This window comes from Anser anser (genome assembly GCF_964211835.1).
Source record: "Anser anser genome assembly, chromosome: 1".
NCBI classification, from domain to species: Eukaryota; Metazoa; Chordata; class Aves; order Anseriformes; family Anatidae; genus Anser; species Anser anser.
The window spans coordinates 26,848,015-26,875,394 of record NC_139720.1 but is presented as its reverse complement, the minus strand read 5'-3'; the positions used below and the strand labels follow the sequence as shown (position 1 = coordinate 26,875,394).

General features: G+C 35.9%; 1 protein-coding gene across 2 annotated transcripts in view; it reads right to left on the bottom strand.

The window, feature by feature from the left end:
* Positions 1-27,380, bottom strand: part of CTTNBP2 (cortactin binding protein 2) — a 91,236-nt gene that overhangs the window by 5,571 nt on the left and 58,285 nt on the right. For both annotated transcript variants that reach the window (XM_083800035.1, XM_083800036.1), the window contains exons 7-21: positions 26,752-26,902; positions 25,350-25,604; positions 22,596-22,713; positions 19,914-20,189; positions 18,834-18,929; positions 18,339-18,418; positions 17,047-17,133; positions 16,864-16,963; positions 11,800-11,952; positions 11,337-11,524; positions 8,295-8,473; positions 3,116-3,321; positions 2,760-2,945; positions 1,120-1,180; positions 43-175 (exon numbers count right to left, since the gene is read on the bottom strand). In XM_083800035.1, the coding sequence (XP_083656161.1) occupies positions 43-175; positions 1,120-1,180; positions 2,760-2,945; positions 3,116-3,321; positions 8,295-8,473; positions 11,337-11,524; positions 11,800-11,952; positions 16,864-16,963; positions 17,047-17,133; positions 18,339-18,418; positions 18,834-18,929; positions 19,914-20,189; positions 22,596-22,713; positions 25,350-25,604; positions 26,752-26,902 (2,269 nt within the window). The remainder of the gene's footprint in view (positions 1-42; positions 176-1,119; positions 1,181-2,759; positions 2,946-3,115; positions 3,322-8,294; positions 8,474-11,336; positions 11,525-11,799; positions 11,953-16,863; positions 16,964-17,046; positions 17,134-18,338; positions 18,419-18,833; positions 18,930-19,913; positions 20,190-22,595; positions 22,714-25,349; positions 25,605-26,751; positions 26,903-27,380) is intronic.

Here is a 27,380-nt window from a genome sequence, read left to right as displayed (position 1 = left end):
CATATGGTAATTATGTAAATTATTTAAAAGCCTTATGTTTACCTTGCTTATATCAGGCTCAGATTTGCTGGAACACATACTTTGAAGTTCCTGCACAAGATCTACTTCATCATCAGAACCAAGGGACAGCCTTTGCTCTAGATTTAATGTTCTCAATTGATCCTTCTCTGAAGACCTAGTAAAAAAAATAAAAAATAAATCCAAACCCAAAACAAAGCACAAACAAACCAAGATATAGAATTAAAAAAATAAATACTATATACACCTGGAAAATAGTAATTTCTTTCCAAATGTTTTTACTACTACAAACAGGAAAAATATCTAATTCCTTGGCAGTAACAGTTGTAAATATTTGCTCTTATCATATTAGACCTCCTGTCTATTCAAATTATTCTCTCTAACCTGAAATTCTAAGAAAGGATTCTTCTGCCCACTGTATTCAAAAACTTTCCTTTTTTTTTTTTTTAATGGAGTAATAACTTTTATTCTCATCTCTTCATTGGACTTAATTCCAAACATTTTGATTTTAAAAAGCCAGCATACTGGAAGTATAAAGTATTCTATGCTCTCTGTTCCTGTGAATATGGTGGCATAAAGGTTTCAGACTAAAGTCAAATCTCAAATGCAGTTCCATGTGACTAATTCATACCCTTTCTTAGAGAAACTCAGTATTATTTAGACTAAAGCGCAGGTATGGTACAACTTCAAATTGCCATTCAGTAAGCTAAAACAGCCAGAGGAGCTTTTCTTTTGTTGTTTGTTTGTTCGTTTGTTTTTTAAAATACAATGCCAAGTGAAAAAAGCATAAGGTTGGCTTTTTATGGCTGAATAAATATTACATAATACTCTAAAGTCATACGTTATTCTGTTACATAAAAAGAACACAAAGAGCTGCAAGGTTTGAATTACAGAAACTGATTCTAAAATTATACCTATGTGTACAAATTTTATTTTCTCTCAGATATGAAAATTAAATAGATTTCTTTTATTCAGATGGAAAGACAAAACACTATCAAATACAAACTCTTCATCCGTTCATTGTTAGGTGCTGGGTTACAACACCATTTCAAGATCTTTATTGTTTTCTACTTGTTACAAATATCAAAGATTAAAACTTACTTTGTGGCAAGAGAAGCTCTTTTCTTACAGTTTGGTTGCAACATAGTCTTAGATTTTACACCTGCAGAAAAGAGTGTTTGACTTATTAGTGTATTATTATGTCTGCTGAATTCTTCAAAAAATCTGTGATAAATGGGAAAATGTGTTCCCATTTACTGGCTAATTACATCAATAAAGTCTTCCAAAGTTCAGAATACGTCCCTTGAAACTGTTCAGAGTAGCATCAGGACCATATGGAACTGCTAAAATAGCAAAAGTGATGCCTTTTTGTGGAAGTCAGAACATCAGATTTCTCTGTAAAGCACCATTTCTGGTTCTCTCAAACAGAAATCACTTATGAATGGGAAAAGATTCAACTTCATTTAAGAAAACCCAAATAATCTGCCCTTACTTTTAATAGGAACAACAGAGCAGAAATGAAAGGCTGCTAAAATTAAACTCATCATGCTTTTTTATTTAAAAAAAAACACCAACTTATTTACAGATATTAACTCGACTCCAAAAGCATCTCTGCGTACAAAGTACAGTGCTAACCATCCTACTTCAGTTTATGTTCATCTGAGTTCTCCAAATCATAGTGGGATCTTAGTGGGATTAGATTAATCTTAGTGGGATTAGATTTGTTCACAATTCAAACAGAGAACTAGAAAGCAGAACTGGGACATTAGATTTGTAGTTCAGCAAAAGCAGGTTTCTTTCTGAACAAGAGCTGAAGAAATGAATAGTTCAATTTAACATTAAAAAGTACCAGGCATCAGGTATTTCAGTCTTTTATGTATAAGGCAATTGAGACTAAAATCTTCCTGTTTTTAAAATGAAGGAAAAAAAAATCCTCTAAATTCTTCCCTAACTCTCCTGTCTAAAGGAAAGTTACCTTCATTTTCAGAAAGCAAAAACAAGTAATTTGGTGTTGTCCTCTAGAAGTTTTCATGTTCGATATGGCATTTGGTTACAGCATTCCAAAGTGTCCCTTCTAGACAGATGTGTACTTGCAAAAGAATGAATGTTGCTTCTACATATATCCAGATGATATCTCTTTGTAATTAACTGCTTGTTAGATGGCTTATGATGTTGAGGTGAAAACACATTTCAAAAGTGTCAGCTACTAGTAGAGCTTCCACATTTATACACACCCATAAACCCAGTGACATAAAGCCTTACATGATATAAAGATTTAAAAACCAAGACAACCCTCTAAAACATTGTGTGTGTACTCTAAATCAGGTGCAGATTTAAGGGATGAAGGAGGGAAGCAATCAAGTAATGAAGCTTCCTCACAGCCAGTAGTGAGGAAGGGAATGACAGAGCATCACTCTCAGCAGTATGATGTGTAACTTGCTCTATCTTCCACCATCAGAGCCAAAGCCTACCTCATTATCAGACAACAGGAAGGGCATTATAAAAAGAAAAAAAAAAAAAAAAAAAGGAATTGATTAGGTTACCTCATAGTGAAAAAGAAACATTTTTTTTGGGAAAAAAAAGTCATTTTTTTAAATGAGTAAACATAAACACAAGTGCTACTTTGTAGCAAATTTTTAATTCATGATGTGGAAAAAAAGATATATTCCTATCTACTCAGTTTAAACCCCCACTTTTTTTTTTTTTTTTTGTTTCCCCACAATTCAAATAGAAAACTTTACCTTCAGTATTTGTCTCCTGCTTATTCCATGACTGGGAGGATAAGTGGCCTGACTTTTTGCGAGGACTTGTACTCACTTTTCTCCAAGAAGCATTCTCTCCTCTTTTCTTACCACAATTTTTGTAGCTTGAAACCATGGATAAAGGAAAGTTTCCACCCTTAAAATCTGCTATGTAATTATCTAACTCTGAAACAAAAATAGAACAATTTTAGAAAGAACTGTTGCAAATGGTGCTTCTTTGACTAATTTGTACAACTCTGTTATGTTTTGTGGAAGTCTTGCAAAAGGAACCAAACAGTTAAAAGCCCCGCTTTGGCAATATACTACTACTTGCCTTTCTGGTTGCTCACTCTTACCTGTTCTGGGTAGAGGACAGCCATGTAAAACAGCTTTATTTAGCAAGATACTGAGAGCAGCTTTAACAACAGCCTGTTGACCTTGACTGGGATTTTTTTTGGCTATTGTTTGTCCTGGTACAGACGGTCTCTTCACAGAGGCTCTGGAGAGTATTGCTTCTTGAACTCTGGGAGCTATCACAGCATTCCATAACTTGGACATCCACCTGTAGGTGCACAAACAATCCTTCAGCCTCAGAGAAAATTATCAACCCTCCAGATTTTGTGGGTAATACTTTGGGTAACACATCAGAGCTTGTGCTTTCAGGATGCACATATATTTTGGACATCCCTTTGTACCCAATATCAGCAAGGAACTGATTTTATTAAGGCAGGCTTTATTTGTTTGCTTTATATTCAATTATTTGACTTATTTTTTTTCAGATGGCTTTGGCAAACTGTTTACCATCTGATTCTTTTCCTCTTTCAAATGAGAACATAAACCATCATTTTCTTTCTAAAGCTTAAAGAAAGAATGTCCCAGAAAAATGAGTATTTGTGTATATTAAAAAGAAAAAAAAAAGCAAGCAAGCAACCAACCAAAACAAAACCAAAAACAAATTCTCCTTCACCTTTGCCAGAACATGGAAAAGTTTCCATGCTTGCAGGTGTTCATTCATAGCATATTTGCTGCCAGGGTGGGAAAAAAGAGCTATTCAGTCCTGATTGCACCCTTTCTAGTATTCTTCCATTTCCAAACTCATCCAGCTTGCATGACCTTTCTTTTCATACAGCTGCCTTGCTCTCTCTCTCCTTTTGCTTATTTGGTCTATGGTGAACTGTGTTTCCAGGATGCTGTGGATTTTCCAGATTGTCTGGTTTAGAGACTGGGTCTGATTACAAAAAAATTGATTCAATGGGATGTGGTTCTTGTGGGATTTTTGCTTAAGAGAGAAATATTACACCTTTTTAGCACAGGAGTGAAAACTAAGTGTATTAGCAAATAAATGTCAGTCTCACGTCAGTGCCTGGTAAAATCATGGAGAAGATGGTTCTCGAACTTATTGAGGCGCACCTGGGGGACAAAGCAGTCATTGGTCCCAGCCAGCATGGGTTTGTGAAGGGCAGGTCCTGCCTAACTAACCTGATTTCCTTTTATGATAAAATCACCCGTATGATGGACCAAGGGAAACCAGCTGATGTGATTTTTTTGGACTTCAGCAAGGCTTTTGACACGGTTTCCCATAGGATCCTACTGGACAAAATGTCCACCATACAGCTAAATAAAAACATCATACGATGGGTGAGCAATTGGCTAACGGGCAGGGCCCAAAGGGTTATGGTAAATGGGGCTGTGTCAGGCTGGCGGACGGTCACCAGTGGGGTCCCTCAAGGCTCCATATTAGGGCCGGTACTTTTCAATATTTTTATAAACGATCTGGATGTAGGAACAGAAGGTATTTTGAGCAAGTTTGCTGATGACACCAAACTTGGAGGAGTTGTGGACTCGAATGAGGGTGGAAAGGCCTTGCAGAGGGATCTGGATAGGTTGGAGAGCTGGGCGATCACCAACCGCATGAAGTTCAATAAGAGCAAGTGCCGGGTCCTGCACCTGGGACGGGGAAACCCTGGCTGCACGTACAGACTGGGCGATGAGACGCTGGAGAGCAGCCTAGAAGAGAGGGATCTGGGGGTCGTGGTAGACAGCAAGTTGAATATGAGCCAGCAGCGTGCCCTGGCAGCCAGGAGGGCCAACCGTGTCCTGGGGTGCATCAAGCACGGCATCGCTAGTCGGTCGAGGGAGGTGATTGTCCCGCTCTACTCTGCGCTGGTGCGGCCTCACCTCGAGTACTGTGTGCAGTTCTAGGCACCACAGTATAAAAAGGACATGAAACTGTTGGAGAGGGTACAGAGGAGGGCTACGAAGATGGTGAAAGGCCTGGAGGGGAAGACGTACGAGGAACGGCTGAGGTCACTGGGCCTGTTCAGCCTGGAGAAGAGGAGGCTGAGGGGAGACCTCATCACAGTCTACAACTTCCTCGTAAGGGGGTGTCGAGAGGCAGGAGACCTTTTCTCCATTAACACCAGTGACAGGACCCGCGGGAACGGGGTTAAGCTGAGGCAGGGGAAATTTAGGCTAGAGATCACAAAGAGGTTCTTCACTGAGAGGGTGGTTGCACACTGGAACAGGCTCCCCAGGGAAGTGGTCACTGCACCGAGCCTGTCTGAATTTAAGAAGAGATTGGACTGTGCACTTAGTCACATGGTCTAAACTTTTGGGTAGACCTGTGCGGTGCCAGGAGTTGGACTTGATGATCCTTAAGGGTCCCTTCCAACTCAGGATATTCTATGATTCTGTGATTCTATGAAATTAGTGGTATTTGTCACAGCTTACAGTTCTCAGGGGAGAAAGGCTAGCAGTTTCAGGACTAAGGCTTATTTCACGCTATATCAATCTTTTTAAAATCAAATACAACTTTTTTTTTTTTTCTCCCCTCCTTATTACCGTCTTGTGGGAGGTAGATGAGTAAAATTTAGAGCTACATAGATTATATCAAAGGCCTATATGAAATTACAGGCTATAATGATGTTTCAGCTTCGCAGAAATCCATTCAGAAAAAATGAAGACTAAAAAGTCTGTTTCACTGAGGTGAACCATATTCTTCATATGTTGATACACAGAAGCCATCTTATCACCCAAAATGATGGCTTTTTGGCTGGTTAGAAATATTTTTTTTTTTTAAATTTAGAATGCGTGAGTCATTTAATATATATTTTTTATTAGTTATGAAGCATAGATTGAATTTTTGTGACGTATAATTATACTCTAAAGTGCTTGTATAAGCTTGGTAAAAGTTGTATTAGTTCACAAAAGAATTAGTACAGTTAATAAGCTGTAAAATGCATATTTAAAATGTTCCTTTAAGCTTCTTAGCATGATGTTGTAGATACATTCCATATAGACACAGTTTGCTTCTGCTAGCTGACTTAAGCTATGAAAGTAAACACCGGTTTACTATAAATTGCTGAACTATATCTCTCACTTTTTGCTTATGTAAGCTTCTGAAAGTCTGCAATGTTGCTAGTAGGAATAGTCAGAAATGAATGTTGCAGAGATTAAAATTAATTTAGCCCATTTAATCTAACAGTTAATGGTTGATGGGCTTTACAGTGCCATCCTCTCTTAATAAAATTCCAGCCTGGTGTTTAAATTCAGTCCTATGTTTGGTTTTCATTTGTGCACATTTTGATCAAGTCCCCAGTTCTTTGATGTATCCAATATTTTGGAAAGATATAGTATCACTCATCCCTGAAAAAGAGCTGTAAAAAGAAACTCTTCCCCATTGGAACATCATCATTAATTTTCTAGATCATAAACAAAAAAATGCAGCTAAAATTTTCCTCATTTATTCAGTCTACTCTCCAAAACATGTGAAGCTACATGAAACAGCACACAGCATGAAACAATTTCCTGTTATGCCTTCTCCCTCTCCCTCTCACTTTCCAGTTGCCTGGTTTTACCACTTACCTTGCGCTAACACCCAGCCCAGAACAAACTCAGTTTCCAGACAGCTGGCTACTATATTAATGAATTGAACTGACTCAGCGAGGCTTTGACAAATACAAAAAGCAGCAGAATAGCAGCGGAGAAGAGGGGCAAGAGGACAGGAGTGGCTAATTAGATTGAAATAACACCAACCAGTGAGCTGTTAATTAAACCTATTTATTGCTAGTTATATGACTACACCATTAGGCATCACGCTGCTAAACCTGAAGTGTCTAGTAAGTGCTCACTACAGCTGCTCTTTCTGATTGTTTACTAGTACACAAAAACTGCATTAAAATGAAGAGTCAGTTGGCATATCACTACTGTAAAAGGTATTATGGAGTTGTGGTAATTACCTCAAAATACTGCATTGTGAATCTAGTCAAGGTTACTCAGGACAAATCCAAACTGAGAAATGCATATTTAAGGTATCTAAGCAACACGTTTTCTGCCCTCTACTGATACCATTACAATAAATAACTGATTAAGACATTTCAGTGGACACGGATCAAGAGGAAGACAGGAGATAAATGCATGGTGTACTTTATTCATTTATTATTTCATAGCAACCATAACATTTTCAGCCAATGCTAAATCCACATTTAGAACTTGATAATTACTCTGGATATTAGAAAACCTTGCCCTTTAGAAAGAGGTGGAAAATAAACAAGCAAAATTTATCAAGATATGGACAGAGAAAAAGGTGAGAAAGCTAGTGTATGCGCTAAGAAAAAGACCTTGAATTAAGGGTGAGCAGAAGCTGGTAAGGGAGACAAGTCAGAGAGGGAACAGAAGGGACAATCAAGGAGAATGCTGTGAAACACGGTGAGAAAAGTAACGTCACATACCCCAAAAAAGCACATCATTTGAGTTCTGAGTAAGTCTGAATCTTAATTAGGGCTCATTACATTTCTAATATAGCCAAACATCCTATCATGAAATCAATATACCTTAAACTTCTGTAAGTATTTCTTGTTTCACTTGCTAATATTTGCAGAGGTTGGAATGTGAGCAGATGTTCAAGCAATACGTACCAGGCAGGAAAAGACAAATTTTCATCATTCTTCTTTGATTTCACTGGACATCTAACCATGTGCACAGAATGTATCTGCTTTATTTACTAAGCTAATACTTCCGTGAAACTGTATGTGTTTAGAAATGATACCAGACATTAGAAAGGGTGAGAAAGCATTCTACTTCTCCATATTTCTCTCATATGTAGCTTCAAAAGGAAACTTTACCAACTTTTCAAGCTCAGAATTCTTGATTCTTATTTTGATCTGTTCCCTAACGAAAAGTTTTCTTTACAGTACTGTCTTGGAATGAAGAACAGAACCCCTAAACGGTTGAGCAAAATTAGCCATTCCCGTACACACACTATTTTAGAAACTCTGTGTTGGAAAATAACTGAAAGGTCACAACAAAAGACTGATTTTCAACCAGTGTTAGACACCCAGTTCCCACTTCTGTCCTTCAAAATTGCCCTTCTGGTAATTAAATACCAAACAAAAGTCTTAAAGCTTTCAGTAACTTCCGCTAAAATACTTCCAAGGATGCTGAGTCAGATGAGTTTGGGGAGAAACATAACTGCTATATTGGTAGGAAATATTTGATTGGCACTGAACAGGGTCAAACAAGAAATAGAAATCTTACTTCACTGTTGCTTGGCCATGCCCTGGCACCACTGGACAAGAGAAGAAATGTTTTGGCCCCATAAGAGCTTCAGGTGCTCCAAGACGTGATAAGCAAGAGTTCAGCTGGTGCCAAACAGCAAGAATCCAGTCTATGATCTTGCACACAGGATCACATGGAGGAGGTACTTTGCCTCTGAACTGCAGAGAGAGAAAAGATGACTGACACAATGCAAGATCTCTGCTGTAAACACTTATACTGAAGCACCAAGAAGGCCTGTTTTTTTTTTCCTTTTTTTTTTTTTTTTCCTCCTCCTGTCATGAAAACCAGAACAGACAAAAGCTGGTCAAACTTTTCTATGACATATACTGAAGTCTTCTTGTATCAGACCTTATTTCCCCAACTACGACTCCTTATCAGTGAACTGACATGCCCCTACTTTGTTGTGGGAAACTGAGACACAAATTTGACTGCGTTGCTTTTTATATGGTGTTTAAGATTTGAATTACAAGACGCATTTACCATATCCTATGCAATATGTGTAATAAAAATAGGGCACATAAAAGAATATACCATCACACTGAGCAGGAATGTCTGATCCAGGCATATACTGAGTGGGTTTCTAACTTAGTTTTATATTTAGTAGCAGTGAAGGAAAAACGCCTTCCTGTAAGACTTACATTTTTAGTATGCCTTGTTAAAGGAAAATTATTTGGTGCCAAAAAGATCTTCTATCTCATCTGAGTCCAAATTACAGTCTTCATCATCCTAATCCTAGGATTATCCTCTGGAACAGTTTGAATTAAAGGAAGCTTTAAAAGATGCACTAGGGATAGTATTTGCCAGCATTGAAGCCAGAGCTTCTTGAACAACTAACAGAGTCTACAGGTGAACAATTTAATATTAATGTAGAAAAACGCTTAAACTGTTCCAAATACATCTCCAAAACAAGGAGAAAAAGAACTTTTAATCTGAAAACATGAACATTAATGCACAAGTAAGTTATTAAAATAAAGAGCAAGTATCTATGAAATAGTCTACTGTTGTACTGTTGAAACAATGAAGGTGCTTTTATTTTCCCTTAGATTTTAAAACAGATTAATTTTTCTTCTACTTTTTACATTGGTCTCCCCTATTTTAAAGCCCAAATCATTTGGCGTACACATGTTAAAAAACAAAAACCAAAACCATGTTAATACACTGGGCATTCATAGTTATTATTTAAGATGAAGATACAAGAAGACATGCTGTTTCTTTTTGTGTTTTTTTTTTTCTTCCTCCAAATAGCCACCATCAGCAGACATGCTCTACCGAAAAAAAAAAAATAAAAAATGAGCCAATTACCCAAATTCTGTTCAAGTTCAGTCAGAGGTAGGAACCTATTACACTGTTAGACTCTTACCTGTGAGACTAAGGACTGCTGTTAAACTAAACAAAATAGCCTGAAAATGACATGTTACACAATGCTGCAGGTAGTCAAAGCAGCTTGATCCAGCCCATGCCTACGACCAAGTCAAAATACAGCAGCTTCTGCAACTGCCTGCTTTGCTGTATTTCTTGGCCTTGTACTTAAATGAAGAAAAGTCCTTCTCTCTGATCTTTAATGACCTAGGATCGAAGTGTTCCTGTCCTTTCATAAAGGGCCTTAGATCACACTTTAGATATTCTCCAGTGTAGGCTTGAGAACACAACCTCTATCCTTAAAGGATGAAGGAGAATTCTGATACATACTTTTGCACTGTCCTCTGGTCTGTATCTCATTCCAGCACTACGGCATATTCGCAAGACAGAAGTTTCAACCATCCTACCTTCTTGCCTACACACAATTGCTACTCTCCTCCATCCTTTGCAAGGATTCTGGAAATCATTCAGACTCAACCAGACAACCGCTCATAACGATTTCAAAGATTTAAAACTTATGGGAAAAAAAGTAAACATGAGAAAAAAAAGAAACTGTAAAAAGTAATCTAAGAGGAGTAATCTGGTAAGAGTTCAACTGATACATTCCCCTTTATTCTTTATATTCTGTATTCCTGTTCTTGCTATTAAAGTATATCTAAGAATGTTTTAAAATTTTCTCACTATCATGACTGAAATTTAATCTTTACAATCTCTACAAATCAGTAAGCTTTTATAAATGAGACTGTGATAGATGGCACAGGGTACGAAAGATGACTTCCCCAAGGATAACCAAGATATGTACAGCTGTACACTCTGAACTAACACTAGGTCTGCTGTCCCAGATCAGGACTCTGTACTACTGAGTTCTTCCTATTCCTAGAACAATCTCTCTTTTTAAGCATGTCCAAAACTCTGTGGCCAAGATTATCTTCCTTTGCAGCTGTTCTGATTAAACTCCCCTCCCCCTCTCTAACACTGCCTAACTGTCTACAACAGCTACTATTACACTGGAATGTTTTTTTTCCAAATAACGTTCAAAATTCCAGTTCTGCTTTTGCCCATGTTTTTTTTTCTTTTTTTTTTTTTTTTTTTCTTCTCCCATTTCCTATCCATTTATTTACTCATTTTAAAACAGGCTTCCCATCTTTATTCTCTTTTGGTCTTTTGTTCCAACTTCGGCAGGCCTATTGGCTCAAAACAACCTCCTTACTAATGTTTCTCACCTCTCTTTCCTGTTTGAATTCCTTACGAAAACTCTTTTTGCTGCTTAAAGCTTAGACAATACACACGGGGCATATAACTATCCTACTTTAGATGTACAGACAATTTATTGAGAAAGGGATTTAATATTTGCTGAACAGATTCTTCCTTATCATGCTCACACAGAAGATGAAAAAAATTACTGAAGGAGATTTCATATGGTGGATAAGCAACTACATGCAGTTATTCTTGTAGCCAACCTGTGTGTTTATGCCACAGTTACATACCTTCCTATATCAAGTCAAGCATGACATTTACAGACAGGCAGCCCAAATATTCTTGGAAATATATTTTTTCCTGAAACAATTCCGTTATCTGATCAGCTTTTGACATTACCACTGTACATATTTCATAGACTTAGTGATAAACAAAATCAGTGAAGCTGATTCAAATTGTGCTTACCTTGTTTATAACTTTTCTTCTTAAAAACCTTTGAAGCAAACCACGCATAGGTTCCCCATCCCACCTAAGCTGAACCCAACGGAAATGCTGCTGGACTAGCAAGTCAGAGCCATGAAGATGACACTTCGCAATTGTCCCCAGTAAAAAGCAGTTTTCATGAAAGTAAAAGGCACCAGAAGCTCCATTTGCTAAAAATGAAACATAAAACATTTTACTAAAATACCCAAATGCCACTACCTGATTTCGTATTAAGTAACTGTGTCTTGTTTTTATTAGAAAGATAAAAACAAACCACAAATTATCCTTAAAATTTAACATGCTGATTTTAGCTAATCGTATTTTGCAATAAACCACAAAAACTGAATAAATTATGTTTTTCTCCTCCAAGTTCCCCTCCAAGTGTTGTGTATTATAATAAAACCATAGTAAAAACATTTCTCCATACCAAATTCTTTAAAAATACCTCTTTGAATAGTGCAAGGATTTTCCGAACTACGGTTCTCAAGAGGTGCCAGAAAATCTCCTAGTAATTCAGATAAAGAAGCTCTCTCCAGATTTTCTAAAATCACAATGGTTGTCTTGCTTACAGGAGGCTGTTTAACTGGGACAAGACAAGCTGAAATATAAAAATCCCATTAATGTCTACTTATGAAAATTGATTTTTATTTATGTATACAGTTTTAATGTTACTCATGCAACAAAGGCTTTTTTATATTTTATTTTTCCTTTTAACATGTTCTACAATATATTCAAAATGAAAAGCATAAAAACAATGGAAAGAATCTCACACTGTGCAGAAAGGAAAAAAAAATAAAAAGCTAAAAATAATCCTGAAATGACTATAATGGAATCTTCATATATAGAAAGGATTTTAGGACACTGAAAATAAATAGCAAGACGATAGCAGAGATCTCTGGAAACATTTCTTTCATTTGCTGCTAATACATCTTAAGCTTTTAACATGTACTCTTTATTCCATGCAGTGATAAATGGATAAAGAACATTCCATGTTCATATGAAACTTAATCACTTGGTGAGATTAACTATTTATTTGCTACTATCCTCTCTTCAAAAGGTCACTCCATATCTCTAAGAATCTTCTAAACAATCAAAGCTAGTTTGATGCTAGTTTGATTACAAATAGTAGCATCTGAATCTAACAGGCATTAAAGTTATATATTTCATTTTTTTCACATTTCAAATATTTTCCATTATTTTTTTTTCTGATTTCAACACCTTATAGCCTAAATAGCCATTGTTATAGAATCATAGAATGGTTTGGGTTGGAAGGGACCTTAAAGATCATCTAATCCCAACTCCCTTGCCATGACACCTCCCGCTAAACCAGGTTGCTCCAACCTGGCCTTAAACACTTCCAGGGACAGGGCATCCATGACTTCTCTGGGCAAACACTTCTCTTTGCAAGTATTCCTGTAACACAAAATCCCAGAACAATGCTTCTCTAATACAAATATTAAACAAAACACTTGTCCTGAGTGTCCTTTGCTTTATTTCAGAACTTTTTGAAGGTGATACAAAAGATGGTCATGAAGGAAAATGTTGAGTAACAGTGCAAAACCAGAATGGCTATCAGTTATAAAAATAATGTAAATCACAAATACTATAAAGGACATTAAAAGCAAAACAAAACAAAACACACACACAAAAACTCCCAAAGAAATCAAAGAATTTAATGGGTGAAAACCAGAGAGTACCATGATCTTCAACACAATACTGAAAGCGCAAGGACACAGGAAGTCTGGAAAATAACAGGCACATCAAATTATGCAGTCTCAGCTTGTTTTGTTTAGGAAAAATAAACTTTGATAAAGAACAAGAATGGTCTCCAAATACATGGTATACATACATGGGATGTAAATGTTATGAGGGGAAAGAGCTAGCTAAAATAAACAAACAAAAGAAATCATCAAGAGAGCAAACATTTAAACCATACATTAAAAATTCAGGCTGGAAATCAGATTTTAAACATGGGAATGTAGTCTGGAACAGACTTCCAGAAAGACTCATTGAAAACAAGAAAAAAAAAAACAACAAAAAATGAGTAGGGAGATCTAGCTAGTTTTCAAAAATGTATAATATGTTGTTAAGAAACTGTAAGATAGTTGCTTGCAGTACCTGGGCATTGAATTCAGTGATGCGCTCACTGTTCTTCACTTTCACCTAAATTAATCACCTGCACTTAGGGGCAAAACTGACACCTCTCTGAGTTTCTGTTGATTAAGAATATTAGAAACAGATCAGTTCTAATTACTTGTATCACTTAGGCTTGAACTTGCTTGGTATTTACAATGCTAAAGGTAACGGTACTTCCAAATATGAAATTTGCCAGAAGAAAGCAATTGACTGAGTTCCAGCAGACAAATATACACTTCTTCACATGTTAAAGCTGGGCAGCAACACATTAAGTGTTTGTGCTAGGTGAGAAGGAGATTGAGATCAGTCTTTGAATATATTTAGGTTATGGCTGAACTGAAGACACTGATGTCAGACCTGTTGGTGATCATAAAGAAATCTTCAGATATTTCAATGCCACTGAAGGAGAAGCCAAGACCAAGAGGGCTTTTCTGGAACCTATAATGTTCTTTTATTTCCAAGAGACCACATTCTTATGGGTCTGGAAAGCTTTTGAAGTTCTATGAGGAGGACATGAGGTTGCATGCAAAATCCCAGAAGTCAAAAAGACAACAAACAAACAAACAAAAACAACAGCCAAACAAAAAACACCCAAGAAGATTTGACAAGAAGATTCTTCCAACCGGCAATTCCCTGAAGTTTTGGCTCACTGAATACTTTGGTTTCCCATCCTACATGACCTTCACTGAACCATACTCATTTCTGCAGTGACTGACTATAGCTGATGATTGCTGTTTACATATTTGCAATTTCCTGATTATTACTGCCCTGTTTTACTAAGAGGATATGGCTGGGCAGCAGGGAGGACAGGTTTACCAAGTCCTAAATACAATCCTCTGGGTCTGATGAAACCATTTTGAGGGAGGAAGAGAGAGCTCTCCTAGGGGAGAAGATGTGACAAAACAATAGGGAAAGAAACAGATATCAGAACAGACTCAGACAGCTGCACAAAGCTGAAATGCAAGCACAGGCTATTAAGAAAAGTGTGTTACTGACTTGGAGCAAAGCATTCAAAAAGTAGCTTTCCTACAGATGCAGAGGCTAGTAAATAAACCAGACCATGAATGAGTTTCTGGCCTGCAGGGTAAACACCAAAGCCTAGCTGAATTCTAAGTGGTGTTCTTCTCTCCCAGCAATGTGGTGGCACTCAAAATGATATGTGGGAATAATCACTGGCACACGTTACCTCCCAGCTGTGATTGGGATTTCCTGGGAGAGCAGAAACTGACATAGACAGAAATTACACCAGGAATCACAGAATCATGGAATAATCTGAGTTAGAAGGGACCCACAAGGATCAGCAAATCCAACTCCTGGGTCTGTACAGGACCACACAAAAATCAGACCCTGTGTCTGAGAGCACCGTCCAAACACTTCTTGAGCTCCAGTTGGCTTGGTGGTGTGACCACTGCCTTGGGCAGCCCGTCCCAGTGCCCAGCCACCCTCTGGGTGCAGAACCTTTCCCTAACCCCCAGCCTGACCCTCCCCTGTCCCAGCTCCATGCCGTTCCCTCGGGTCCTGTCGCTGTCCCCAGAGAGCAGAGCTCAGCGCCTGCCCCTCCGCTCCCCTCGTGAGGGAGCTGCAGGCCGCCATGAGGCCTCCCCTCAGCCTGCTCTGCTCTGGGCTGAGCAAACCAAGGGACCCCAGCTGCTCCTCGTATGTCTTCCCCTCTAGACCCTTCACCATCTTCGTAGCTCTTCTTTGGACACCCAATTGTTTCATGTCCTTCTTATACTGTGGCACCCAGAACTGCACACAGGTCTGCCAATACTGAGAAAGAAAAGTTAGGGGCTGATCCTCTCAAAGCTCTGTCTCAAAGTTTCACCGTGATAGAATATGAGACTGTATCCACAGACATACCAATTTCAAATGCCTAAAACCCAGGCTCTTTCAATAGAGAAAGTGAAACATAAAATTCATAGCTTGTGAAATACAAGGCTATCTCAAAAAGTAATGACGTCACATTTATTATTAACGTGAATGAACATATTGGATGAAAGGTAAAATTTAAATCCTAGCACTCTAGAATAAGCCAGAGTAATAAAAGAAAGGCCCAGCATTTTTGGATGAAAATTAAGTCTTGCTACCAAGGTTAGATTCAAACTATATTGCTGTTTTTTCTTAACAAAAAGTATAACTAAAAACTTATGAAACAGTAATGGGGAAAAAAAAAAAAAAGGAGAAGACTTCAAAGGGGTGAAACCAGCTGCATAGCTGAGAACTGCTTTCAAACAGCAAAACTGTATTTGAGCCAAAATTAATTTGGACAGTACCAAAGACGAAAAAGCGTCCTATCACCCTTCAGGCTCTTACATTAATACCTTGTGTGTAATATGTTATATATTACAAATTATTTTATATTTCATATACATTGCTATATATTATTATTTTTATATATTATTATTATTACTACTGTATGGTTAATACTGTGCTGAAATAAAAGAAATCCCAGCTTAAACGTATGAGTATGCAGAATGCAGTACAACCTGCTTATGAACAAACCCTCCAGAGAAAATTTTACCTGGTCCTTTACTTCTAGCATTATTCTATTACTTTTTTTATGTCCTCCTTGCTACATCTGACTGATCCATGTGTCTCTATTCTTCTGGTTCCACACTTATTTTGACCATTCTCACTGTCGTCCTACTTTGGCTACTGTGACCTTTTTTTCACTCTTATCAATCATGCATTGTGAACATACACAGGTACAACCTATGGAGCACTCTGAGAATACTTCATTGTGGAGCACCCAAGTAAAGGGAACTTAGCCTACAAGTAATTATTCCCATCTATTAAAAGAAAACTATTCATTTTAACAGAAATTTAACTTTATCCTGGAATAATAGGATACAGAATACAAGCACACTAACATTCGCCTTCCCCGATGACAAAAATTGGGCACAGAACCTCACTTAAGTATCTAGTAAACAAGCATATATCAAAAGCAAGTGATCTGGCTTTTTAAGAACTAGTAATTATAACTTCTCTTCCCAAATATATTTAAACATTTGAACAGCTACAATAAGGCAATAATACTTTCATTTTTCATTCAGTAGGTTTGAACCATAGCAATCAACTTAAAGGCCCACAAACAAAGGGAAAAAGGAACGAAACAGAAAAAAAAACATATAGCAAACTATTAATTTTACTTAAATATCATGAACTTTTGACAGAGCTCCCTACTGGATTGTGGTATTTATTTCTACCTCAGTTTAGACACTTACCATTATTCCCCAAGTAAAATCATGGAAAACCATGAGTTCTGTTAAAACATGTCACCCACTATGCAAAATGTTTTAATGTATTTATTTTCTTTGTACAATTAAAAACTTTCCTACAAATTACCAAAGTCAATCTGCTGAAATAAGCTTACCGCTACTGATGAACAGTTCTGCAAGCTGCTCCTTGGAGAAACCAGCATCCACTTCAACTTTAACGATATCACATGTAGATCCTGCAGCCACCTGTTTTTGCTGTGTTGAAAATGTATAGATTTGGTGAAATGGTACATACTCCAATTTGCAAAATGATTTACGATATATGTTTGTGTTAATACCTTCATGCAGGCCGCTATCTGATATGCTATGTAGTCTTGCAAACTTCCTTCTGGACCATGGAAGATGACGTTACGGTATTGTTCAACCTACATACGGACAATACGTTATTCTTGAAAGTTCATAGACTTGATTTTTATTTTTTTTTTTCTTTTACACACATGAGAATCAGAGCCTAATAAATGATGAAATTCTTTGTTTTGCACTACTGGAGTTGATAATTCTTACTATGTAAGATATAAAATAGACAATGTTTGCATACCACAATATTTTCAAAGGGGAAGTTCCTATTTATATCTTTATTTGTAAAACCATATGAAAAAAAATATTCTTTTCATTAACTTGAATATTCATGTAGGAAGGACATGTCTAGGAATCACAGATAATCACATTTCTTGATTCACATTAGAATAGATATATCAAAATAATGTTACAATCATTAAAGAGTAGTTTAAGTCACTGCAAAGGACTTATGGACTTAGTGTAAGGACTTTATTTCCAGTTGAAATGGGTTAATTATAAAATTATGATGTAGCAGAATAAAAATTATTTTGTCTATCTTAACTGTTACTATTACTATTAGATAGATGAACTATTACTTCATCTATAAAAAGTAATTAAGAGAATACACACACATCATTGTGCAATATTGTTGAACACAGCAGAAATCTATGACATACAACTGCTCTTCTAAACAACCTAAAATGTTATCCTAGGACATAGCAGAATTTATGTAGTTTTTTAAACTAATTCCGATTTGATGATCAATATTAAAACAAATGATCTAAGAAAGTTAACTCACATTACCCAATTATCCCTACATTTTCAGATATTAAATAACTTATAGGAGTTACAGGATATGTATATATACACACATATATACACACACACACACACATATATACACACAGATATCTTTTATGTATATAAGCTGATAATAAAATTAAAGTCTGAAATAATTGCTTACATGATTTCTAATTTACTTTTCCCTCAAAAAGTAGAATGAAATCACTTTGGAAATAAATAAGATATCAAAGATTTTTTAATATATTTTCTTAAACATTAGTTAATCAGATGGCAATTGTTTAAAGAATGAAGGGAATGCCCTCACATGACTAAAATTATTGGGAGAATGTTTAGCGGGAATTTTATTTTAAAGTAGCAGCTTTCATCCTACTTAATTTTTTAGAAATCTTGACATTCCTAGAGTAGGAGGCTTTTTTAAAGTCACCTCTATTAATGTAATAATTTCACATATGAATAGCATGTGGAGAGAAGTTAGCTTGGTACTCACCAGGCGGAGGTAATTCTGAAGAGTCTGAAGATGGATCATAGATGCGTAAGTCACACTATTTAGGCAGCCTTCTTGAGGTCCTTTAAAAAACAGATAAGCAAATAACATTTCTAAATCTCTCATGTTGATAAGCATGTATAATGGATACACATGCTTTTTATACTGTTTCTACAGCGACCTCCTAAAATTACAGGCTATGCAAATTAAAATAACAAAGAAATGAAAGGCATCTAGCTACACAGATTCAGAGTTATCCATGACATACGTAAAATGGATACTACCATACAATCAAAAAAGACAGTAGGGCTTTTGTGTGCCACCATATTTTCTAAATGTTGTAAGCCCTTTCAAATCAAGCTAAACAATTGACCGGATATGATATTTCTAAGGACTGAGTAATGTTGAAGAACAAAACCAACAGTAAATGATTCTCAAATTATGTATTTCATGGAGTGTTTAAACAGTCAAAACTGAAAAATATGAATTGAAAATTACCAATCAAAAACACTGTGATATGTTCAGCTCTGTTCTTCTTCAGAAAGTCCCATGGTGGTTGGGAAAAAATCTGACCTGTTGACCATGAAATGTTTCCTATCAAAAAGAAAAAACGAGAGATTCTTTGCATCTATGTAAAGTATCCTATACTTACACATATACAATTACTTACAAATTGTTTGTATACACTGACCAATTTGACAAATAGACCAGTCTCATGTACTAAATTATACTATTATTTGATATATGACTGATGATACTGATGTTTTCTGCCAATTAATAGACAAGTTAATAGCTAGATTGTCTTTACATCTTTACATGTAATACACTACCCTGTAAGTAAAAGAACATAATTTGCATAGTCAAATAGAAATAGATTTATTTTGTTGGTGGTGGTATTTTTTTTTCTTTGGGGAGAGGTGGAGAAGATGATATACATGAATTTTCAGTGTCCTATGCAACTGTTAGTACTACCACATTCTGGTCAATTTTCTCATTATTTTGATTCTTTTAAAATACTTTTATATTATACATTGATAAGTGAAGCTACATAAAACAGGGGTAGTTCTGTTCTACCTAGGCTGATGATTTACATTCTGGATTTACTGTACAGTCTGGGTGTACTGTACAGATGATAGTGTGGGCTTTGGTTTAACTCCTTTTGTTTCACATGTAATACAGATACCTCCTCTGGAGTACTAAACCGAGTAAAGGACTAAATGTCCTAGGACCTTATGGTTGGTCCCCAAGATGATGTTAAAGTACCATACACAGTTAAAACAAAAGCATACTTTCATGCCAGCAATGTTCAAAATTTCATACTTAGTATTGGCCTTTCTTAGTCTGACATCTAAAAGATCAAGAAACCTAAGATATTTTTATCTTACTCTACTTCTTTATAGTAATACTTAGTGAGTATAAAAATGTTTTATTAAACGAGTGTATAGACATGAAAGCACTGATAACATTCAGCAACTGTCACAAGTAACTTTTAGTATATTTTAAACTATGGGATGAAATAAGATTTCACGAATTCAGGAAAATCATTCATTTTTGCTTTTATTACACCAATAATCATACCTAGTTTGACAGATAATATACTGCTTGCACTGAGACCAATGCTGGATTCTGCAGCACTATTATATGACAGGTCTTCTAGGCTCCTCCATCCATCAGAAGCGATTGCTTGGAAATGATTTGTCACTGCCTGATTTACTGCTTTCGAAAAATCATCCCATGATGTCTGTTTGCGGATATTTAAAGCACATATTGTGTTTTCTGTATCAAATTCCTCTGTACCACAATGGGCTGGTTCAATGCCACTGACTGAAATCCTTACAGGTACATTAAGAGCATCTGTTGAAAAACAGAAAAACAAAAATGAGAAAAACTGTAAAACTCAATAAAAATTACATTATTAAAGACCAGTAACACCTCATATTTAAAAGGAAAGCCATAACATAACTCCTGCTACAGAAGAGCAGATGTAAAAGCAGAGTGCAGGTCACCACCACAAAATCAGAGCAATAATGAAAAATAAATATCAAGGTGTCTATTACAAAAAAATCAGTATTATCATGCTCAAATAATTAGGGGAAAGATGAAATTTACTTAATCTTTGTTTTCCTCTTCATAGACTAATTTATTATAAATTAAGACAGTAGCATGCTTCCTAATATTTCAGTTTATTGTGGTTGTGCACATTTTATTATCAATGCAGAAAGGAATTCATTGGCTCTAGTGCATAACTGGAAAACACAGTTAGTTGGGCCAAATGTCTTTAAATAAAATGTAAGAAAATTAACTTAGAACTGTGTATTTGATTTGCTATTGAATAAACGCTAAGAAAATTTTAAAAGAAGAAAGTAGAAAATTTACATCCACATACAAGAAACATACAATAAAATCAACTTAGTTATTTTGAAGCTTACTCTTTGAAAACTGGAATAAAACTCAAGAGAAGCAGCAATCTGTATAGATTAATCAGATTACTAAAAATGAAAATGAAACTATTTTCAAGCTTACTGCAAAACCAGTACATTTCAGAAATTATTCATGTAATCTAAAATAAGTGCAATGCAAAAAAATGATGTCAGCTTATCCTGGAATCTTGCAATATTATCTTAGTTTTGGTTTTGAGCTCAGAAGCCAAATCTTCAGCTGATACAAACCAATGAGGATTTTCTGACTTCACAAAAGCTCTGATTTAAATACATTAGCCAACCATAGGGAAAAGATCACTCAGGGGCATCCTTCAGATATAGGATTGTGAGAAATGTATCAAAGACTTGCCCTTCTGATGTCTGGACTTCATGGAAATGAGTAATGACTGTAAAAAACAGAGGGGGTTCTCTACAAGGGAACAGACCCCTAGGATGGAGTTACAGTGTATGCCAAAACTTCAGTGCAGGTGACCTCTACAGAGTAGCTGGCAATCCTGGCCCCCAGTCATTCAGATAGGTCGGTGCACATCTTAAGTGTCCTACATGCATATAACTCCTTACAGTGAAAACCTTACTGGATTGTGAGGAAGGCAGAGGATGGCACATACCCAGTTTACCCCAAATGCAGTCTTGGCTCGGTGAGGTGTACATCCATATCCAACAGAATTATTTCCAAGCTTCTACAGATCAGATACTGTGTGTGCATGTGTGGGGGGAGCTAATTATGATTGCGGTGATGTGAACTACAGGCTTAACAAATGAACCATATGGGAAATGCAGCGCAAAGGTTCTGACCTGATAAAAGCAGTTGGATTCATGATAAGCCTGACCAGACTGACAGGAGATTAGGACTGATGAAAATAATACAAGCATCTATTTAGCAGGCTACAGATTCAGCCATTGGAAACTAGCTTCAGTCTGATAAAGAAGTAGACCACAGAGGAGAAGTTTCTATCATAAAGTGAGTTGTGCACCTATGGTAAAATTGTAGGAACCCAGATGTTATAATAGCTGAAGATGAAAATCAAAAACAGCTCAGAGAAAGCTTCTTTAGTTTGTTGATAATCAATGAACTTCACTAATCGCAGACCTACATCCCACAATGCAAACACAAAATAAAGTGAATAAATCAAAGCGTACAAATCTACAAAGCCGGTACTTCTGACTATACAGAAAAATAGAGAAAACAGAAATTGTGAGTGGATGGACTAAGTTGTAACTCAAGAAATACAGGGGTAAGCCAGCTCTACTGAACTTTAAGAAAACTTACAGACAAGGAATTAGACAGGTTCCAAGAAAAGAACAATCTTCTCACAGAAGTTATTCATGTGGGTAAGAAGAAATTGCTTGAAATTTTCTCTAAGACTTGCTTTGAATAATAAACAAACAATCCCTAACACTATAAACAAGTGACAAATAAAACTGTGCTTTTAAAGACTAGATGATTGTCTTAGCCTGAGGAAATATGACAGCTATCCAACACTCAGTGATTTTTTCTGCAAGAATCTGATTAAAAGATGAAAATGAAGGTCAAAGAAGATAATAGCTTTAGAAAAATTAGCTACTAATATTAAATTCAAAAATTTTACAAGGATATGGATGCTTGCGTATGTACAATATATACCATCTTTTCAAATGGATCAAAAACATGAAGATATAAATCATGTGACACTCTCCAGCAAAATTTTATCATACGCTTTTGCAAAATTTGGAGAATAGTAACTTGCTGAAGTAAGAAAATTTTGTGGTGACAAATTTTTTTAACCCACAAGTTCTTTACTAAAACGATTTTTATACATTATTGATAGCAATTACTTACTTAAGTTTTCTAGGAGATGTTTACAATCATCAGTAGCAACATCATGCAATGTTCGATTACACTTATCTTTTCTTTCAGCCTCTAGTCCACCATGGCTACAAAGGATTTCTAGACAGTTCTGCAAAGGTAAGAGCTGTATTATTTAATTGTCCATTTGCTGCATTGCAGAGTTCTACCAATATGTAATTAAGACTCCTAACTGAAATTCACATACATGCATTTCCAAAGATCAGCTACAGAAATTCTATATATGAGTGTCCAAGCAATATTCCTCACTGAGCTGAAAACAAGGTGTAAAAATATTTTATACACCAGTCTTGAAAGTCTCAAACGAAGATTTTGAAAAAGCAGAACATAACATAACCAGGCTTCTACAGTCTTCAAGCATCAAGTGCTGATCCATTGAAATGAGCAGTTCTTAACATCTGGCCACTAGTTAAGATATTCACATAAGGCAACAGAAGCCCTACATCACAATACAATACAACAGAGACATTTCAATACATCCTGTTTTGAAAATCTGTTCCTCGATGTTCAAGCAATACTAAAAAGGCAATTCTAAAGCTTAATAAAGACTAAATCAGGAAACTATTCAAACGAATCCATAGAACCAGTTTTCCCTTTCCATTTCAGCAAGTATAAGATTCCATCATGCCTGACATCTTACTGGTACACAGCAAAAGAAAAACAATCTTTTAAAATCACCTTGCAAGCCTCTCCTTTGGCAGATAAACCCAAATTTCTCCAGGCTTAGTAGCGATGCAGTGAAATAATAACAATGCATTTATACTAAACTCAGAGCACAAACATTTTGTAGATCATACAGTGTCGATACCAACACCATGATTGATTGCCATTTAAACTTTGAAGACTGAATATATATATATATATATATATACACAGACACACACACACACACACATATATATAGAGAGAGGGAGAGAGACAGAGAGAGAGAGGGGCACGGTTGACAAAAGCAAAAAATCATTATAGTTCATTAGAAACAAGCTACAAGCAGATAAATTTTAATTGGTACAATCATACTGTAACCAAAATAAATCAATTATATGGGTGTTTCAAAACTAGGAAAAAAAAGTGCTCACAAAAATACATTTCAAATTTTGATTTGAAATCAGTGGTCAGAAGACCAATTAATTCCTGATTTTTAATGATCACCCATTCAACAACAATAGAGGTGGCCTGCATGAAAGCATTGTCATCTTCAGACATGCCTTCAAGGACATATCCTAATCAAAAAATACGCCATTGCTAATGATACTAATTATTATTATATTGTTAAACTCTGAATCTAATTGTAGCAGAGAAACAAATCTCAAAAATACAGAGAAGCAGCTTATAAATGTTCCAATCGTTCCAAGTTTGGCTTTTGTTACCTGTTTTGTATCTGCTGTTACAGAAAGAAATCTGTCAGTACATATGATACTCTGACACATTTCAGTCATTTAAGCCCTAGCTTCCCATGAGATAGATTTTACTATATAGCAGTTCCAGCACTTGCTAAACATTTCAAAAATTAATTAGCTCACTAAATTCTCCATAAAAAAATAAACAGGAGGAAGAAAAACAAAACAAAACAAAACAAAACCATCCTGTATATTCTCATCAGGTTTGTAAGTTAAGTGTTTCTCAAATGAATGTAATAAGTGGCAGATAGCAGAATGGGGAGGATTGAACTGTGAGGCTAAAAGTAGGAAGTAAGAAGGGAAAAAAAAGAGGTGGGAAAGAACAAAAAATGAAGCTTATTTCCTCAGCAGAATAAGAAGTTTTGTTGACCTGCAGAGCAGCAACAAGCAGCTGATTTACAATAATTCACCTGTGAATGTCTTACGCCTAACAATCTTGAACTGCTGTGCAAGTGCCAGAACTGTTTACATGCAACTATCATGTAGTGTCATGAAGGACACAGCAGAGGCAGTACAGATAAAGGATTAGAGAACAGAGATGAATTGTTAATAGTACTTAAAAGATGTATTAAGCATTCTTTAGCTTCTCAATAGCCCAAACATTTTTCTTGAGTCAAAAAATGCATTTAACAAAATAAATAAACATATCTTAATATACTAACTCTCAAATCTGTGGCTATTATGAATTTTTCATAGCAAATTTATTAGGAAAAAAGCAAATATAATGGCAGATATTGAATTAGGCATGCAATCACAAGATACTTTTTGAAATATTGCACTGCATTATCCTAATTCACTCTGTTCTGTGTTTAGTAATTGTTCTTTATTTTCTCCTTGGGTAAAAGTGTCACAGTAAGATCTGACTGACAGCTGTCATATAAATAAATCAATCTTCTCAATAGTCAAGAACACTATTCCGTGTCCAGAAACGTTCCTGTGTGTAATCAGTTAAACCTGTCAGATGTCTCCATATTATCAGTTTTCCTGCCCCCAAGCTTATTATCTGCCTGATAAAAAGGCTGCCCAAAATAAGTAATTAAATAATGTATTATTGCACAGATGTGATTAATATTTCTTTTGCTGCAGGGAAATTGTTTGTAGTTAAACTGTCCCTAACTGCAACTGTAAACTATATCCATTTAACATCTTTGTTAAATACATGTCACCCAATAACCTGGCATTTACGGTGGGATTCACTTCAGCTTAACTTTGAAAGTCTGAATCTCAGGTATTCATGTTTCAAAGTGAAATTCAAAGTATTCAAAGTGAAAAAAGGATTTATCTTGCCTAAATTCTAGCACATTACTGTAACTTGTTCACATAGACTGACCTTAAAGCCTTTTGATGCTGCTATGTGAGCAGCAGTCCAACCCTCTTTGTCAGCATGGTTGATGAGGTCTGCAGAAACAACAGGTTTTCCTCTACTGCTACAGCCATCTTCTGTCTTCTCCAAATCAAAGTAGTCTGAATTAGGCTCTATATCAGGTAAAGAGTTCTCATTGTTTGGCTCTCCATAGTACATCAGGAGCTTGAGACTGTCAACATTACCAGAATCCACTGCTGCGTGAATGGGTGACCAGCCATCCTGAAGAAACAAAAGCAAAAAGCACACTCCCACCAAACACATAGGAAAATGTCTGCAGAACTCATATCAGCAATGAATCTGAATGGAATGCTCCGTTTGGAAATTGACAAGATAGGCAAGAGTGACAACATAATCTTTGGGGAATATGGAGTTACTTGTATATGTTTGAGGTGTAGGAATGAGAGGGAAGGAAATGTAGCACACTAAGTTTACAGTTTTCTACAAGGACAGGGCAATGGATGGAGACTTCAAGGCATTTAGAACAGTGTAAGTAATAAAGGACTGTACTTGCTGCTAGAAGATTGCTTCCTTACTACGTATCAAATTAACATGACTAATGTTCAATAATCTGTATCATATTGCATTAATCAATTTACCAGATATTTTCACGTGTTTGACATCACAACTTTCTCTCATCTCAAGTAAAAAAATATTTACTTTTGAAACCCATCATAAATGAATCCAAAAAATCCCCTATATGCTTAGCAAAATGTACTGTGAAGCTAACACTCTTTTCTGTTTCTGGACAGCCTATACCCCACATTTACTGTCATGCTTACTTCAAAATCTTCAGGAAAAAAAATCAGGAAACTACCTGAAAAGAGTGGTACCCAGATAGTAGCTAGATGTTAATTTTGAGACAGTCCTCCTCCTTTTTTCCTGCATGCTTGATTTCTTTTTTGCCATATTCTGTCATTTGTGATATGAGACATTACAATACTGGCTAGCAAATCTGGGGGGTGGGGTGGGGGTGGTGTCCCTCAAAGACAACAATACCTCATAACATAAAAGGTGGAAAAAACATCTTTATCTCCACCTTTCCACCTTAAAATAATTCAAAACAGAAGAGTCCTGTTTTGCATGTCTCGTGCTGAAGAATAGTCTGTAGAGCAAATTGCAGACAGAATCTGAAGTATGTAAAATGATATGGAAGTCATGTACCTCAGGAGATTTTAGACAAAACACACAGCTTAACAAAAAAAAGAAAGTAGGATGAAAAGAAAATAATACTAATTTCAAATGACATGACATAGTCCAGCTTTAAAGAAAACTTTAAATAAATACTTCAATGTAAATATTTCCTCGGTGTTTGTAATTATTCAGGATTATACAATGTATTTTAACTTTAAAAACTACTTTCACTTACACTGGTTTTTACTGTTCGATCTGCTCCTCCTTTCAACAAGAGCTTAATACAATCATTATTTCCATTTTTACAAGCCAGGTACAAAGGTGTCTGTCCTCTTTCAGCAGCATGGTTAATATCAGCCTGATACATAATTAATAATTCTGCACACCTACAGCAAACAATAAGTTAGTACAATTATCCCATATTTGACATTCAAAAACTTTAAAACTTACAATATTTAAATATCTTTTTTTTTTCTTTTGGGGGGGGGTAAAGTACTGATTGTAGAGATACAGATCAACCCATGATTTTATTCATCATATGTACATATGTATATAATTTTATACTAATGTACAATAAAGATGGAAAATCAAGTTACTTTAAACCCATAAATCTTAAACTAATGTAGATGTATTTATTGTTATTATATAAATGTTATTTAAAACAATTTCACAAGGCAAATAAAAAACTTTATGACAGCTGAGCAATAAAGTAGCATTTCTTTTGTGACTACTGATGTTTAAAATAGTTTCAAGAAGAAAACAAACAAAACACAGCAACTCCCATTCCTCTTATCAAATTACTGGGAGCTTTGTTTGTTGGTTGCACTAGCTTTAGAAACCAGCAAATGAGAAGCAAACTGGAAG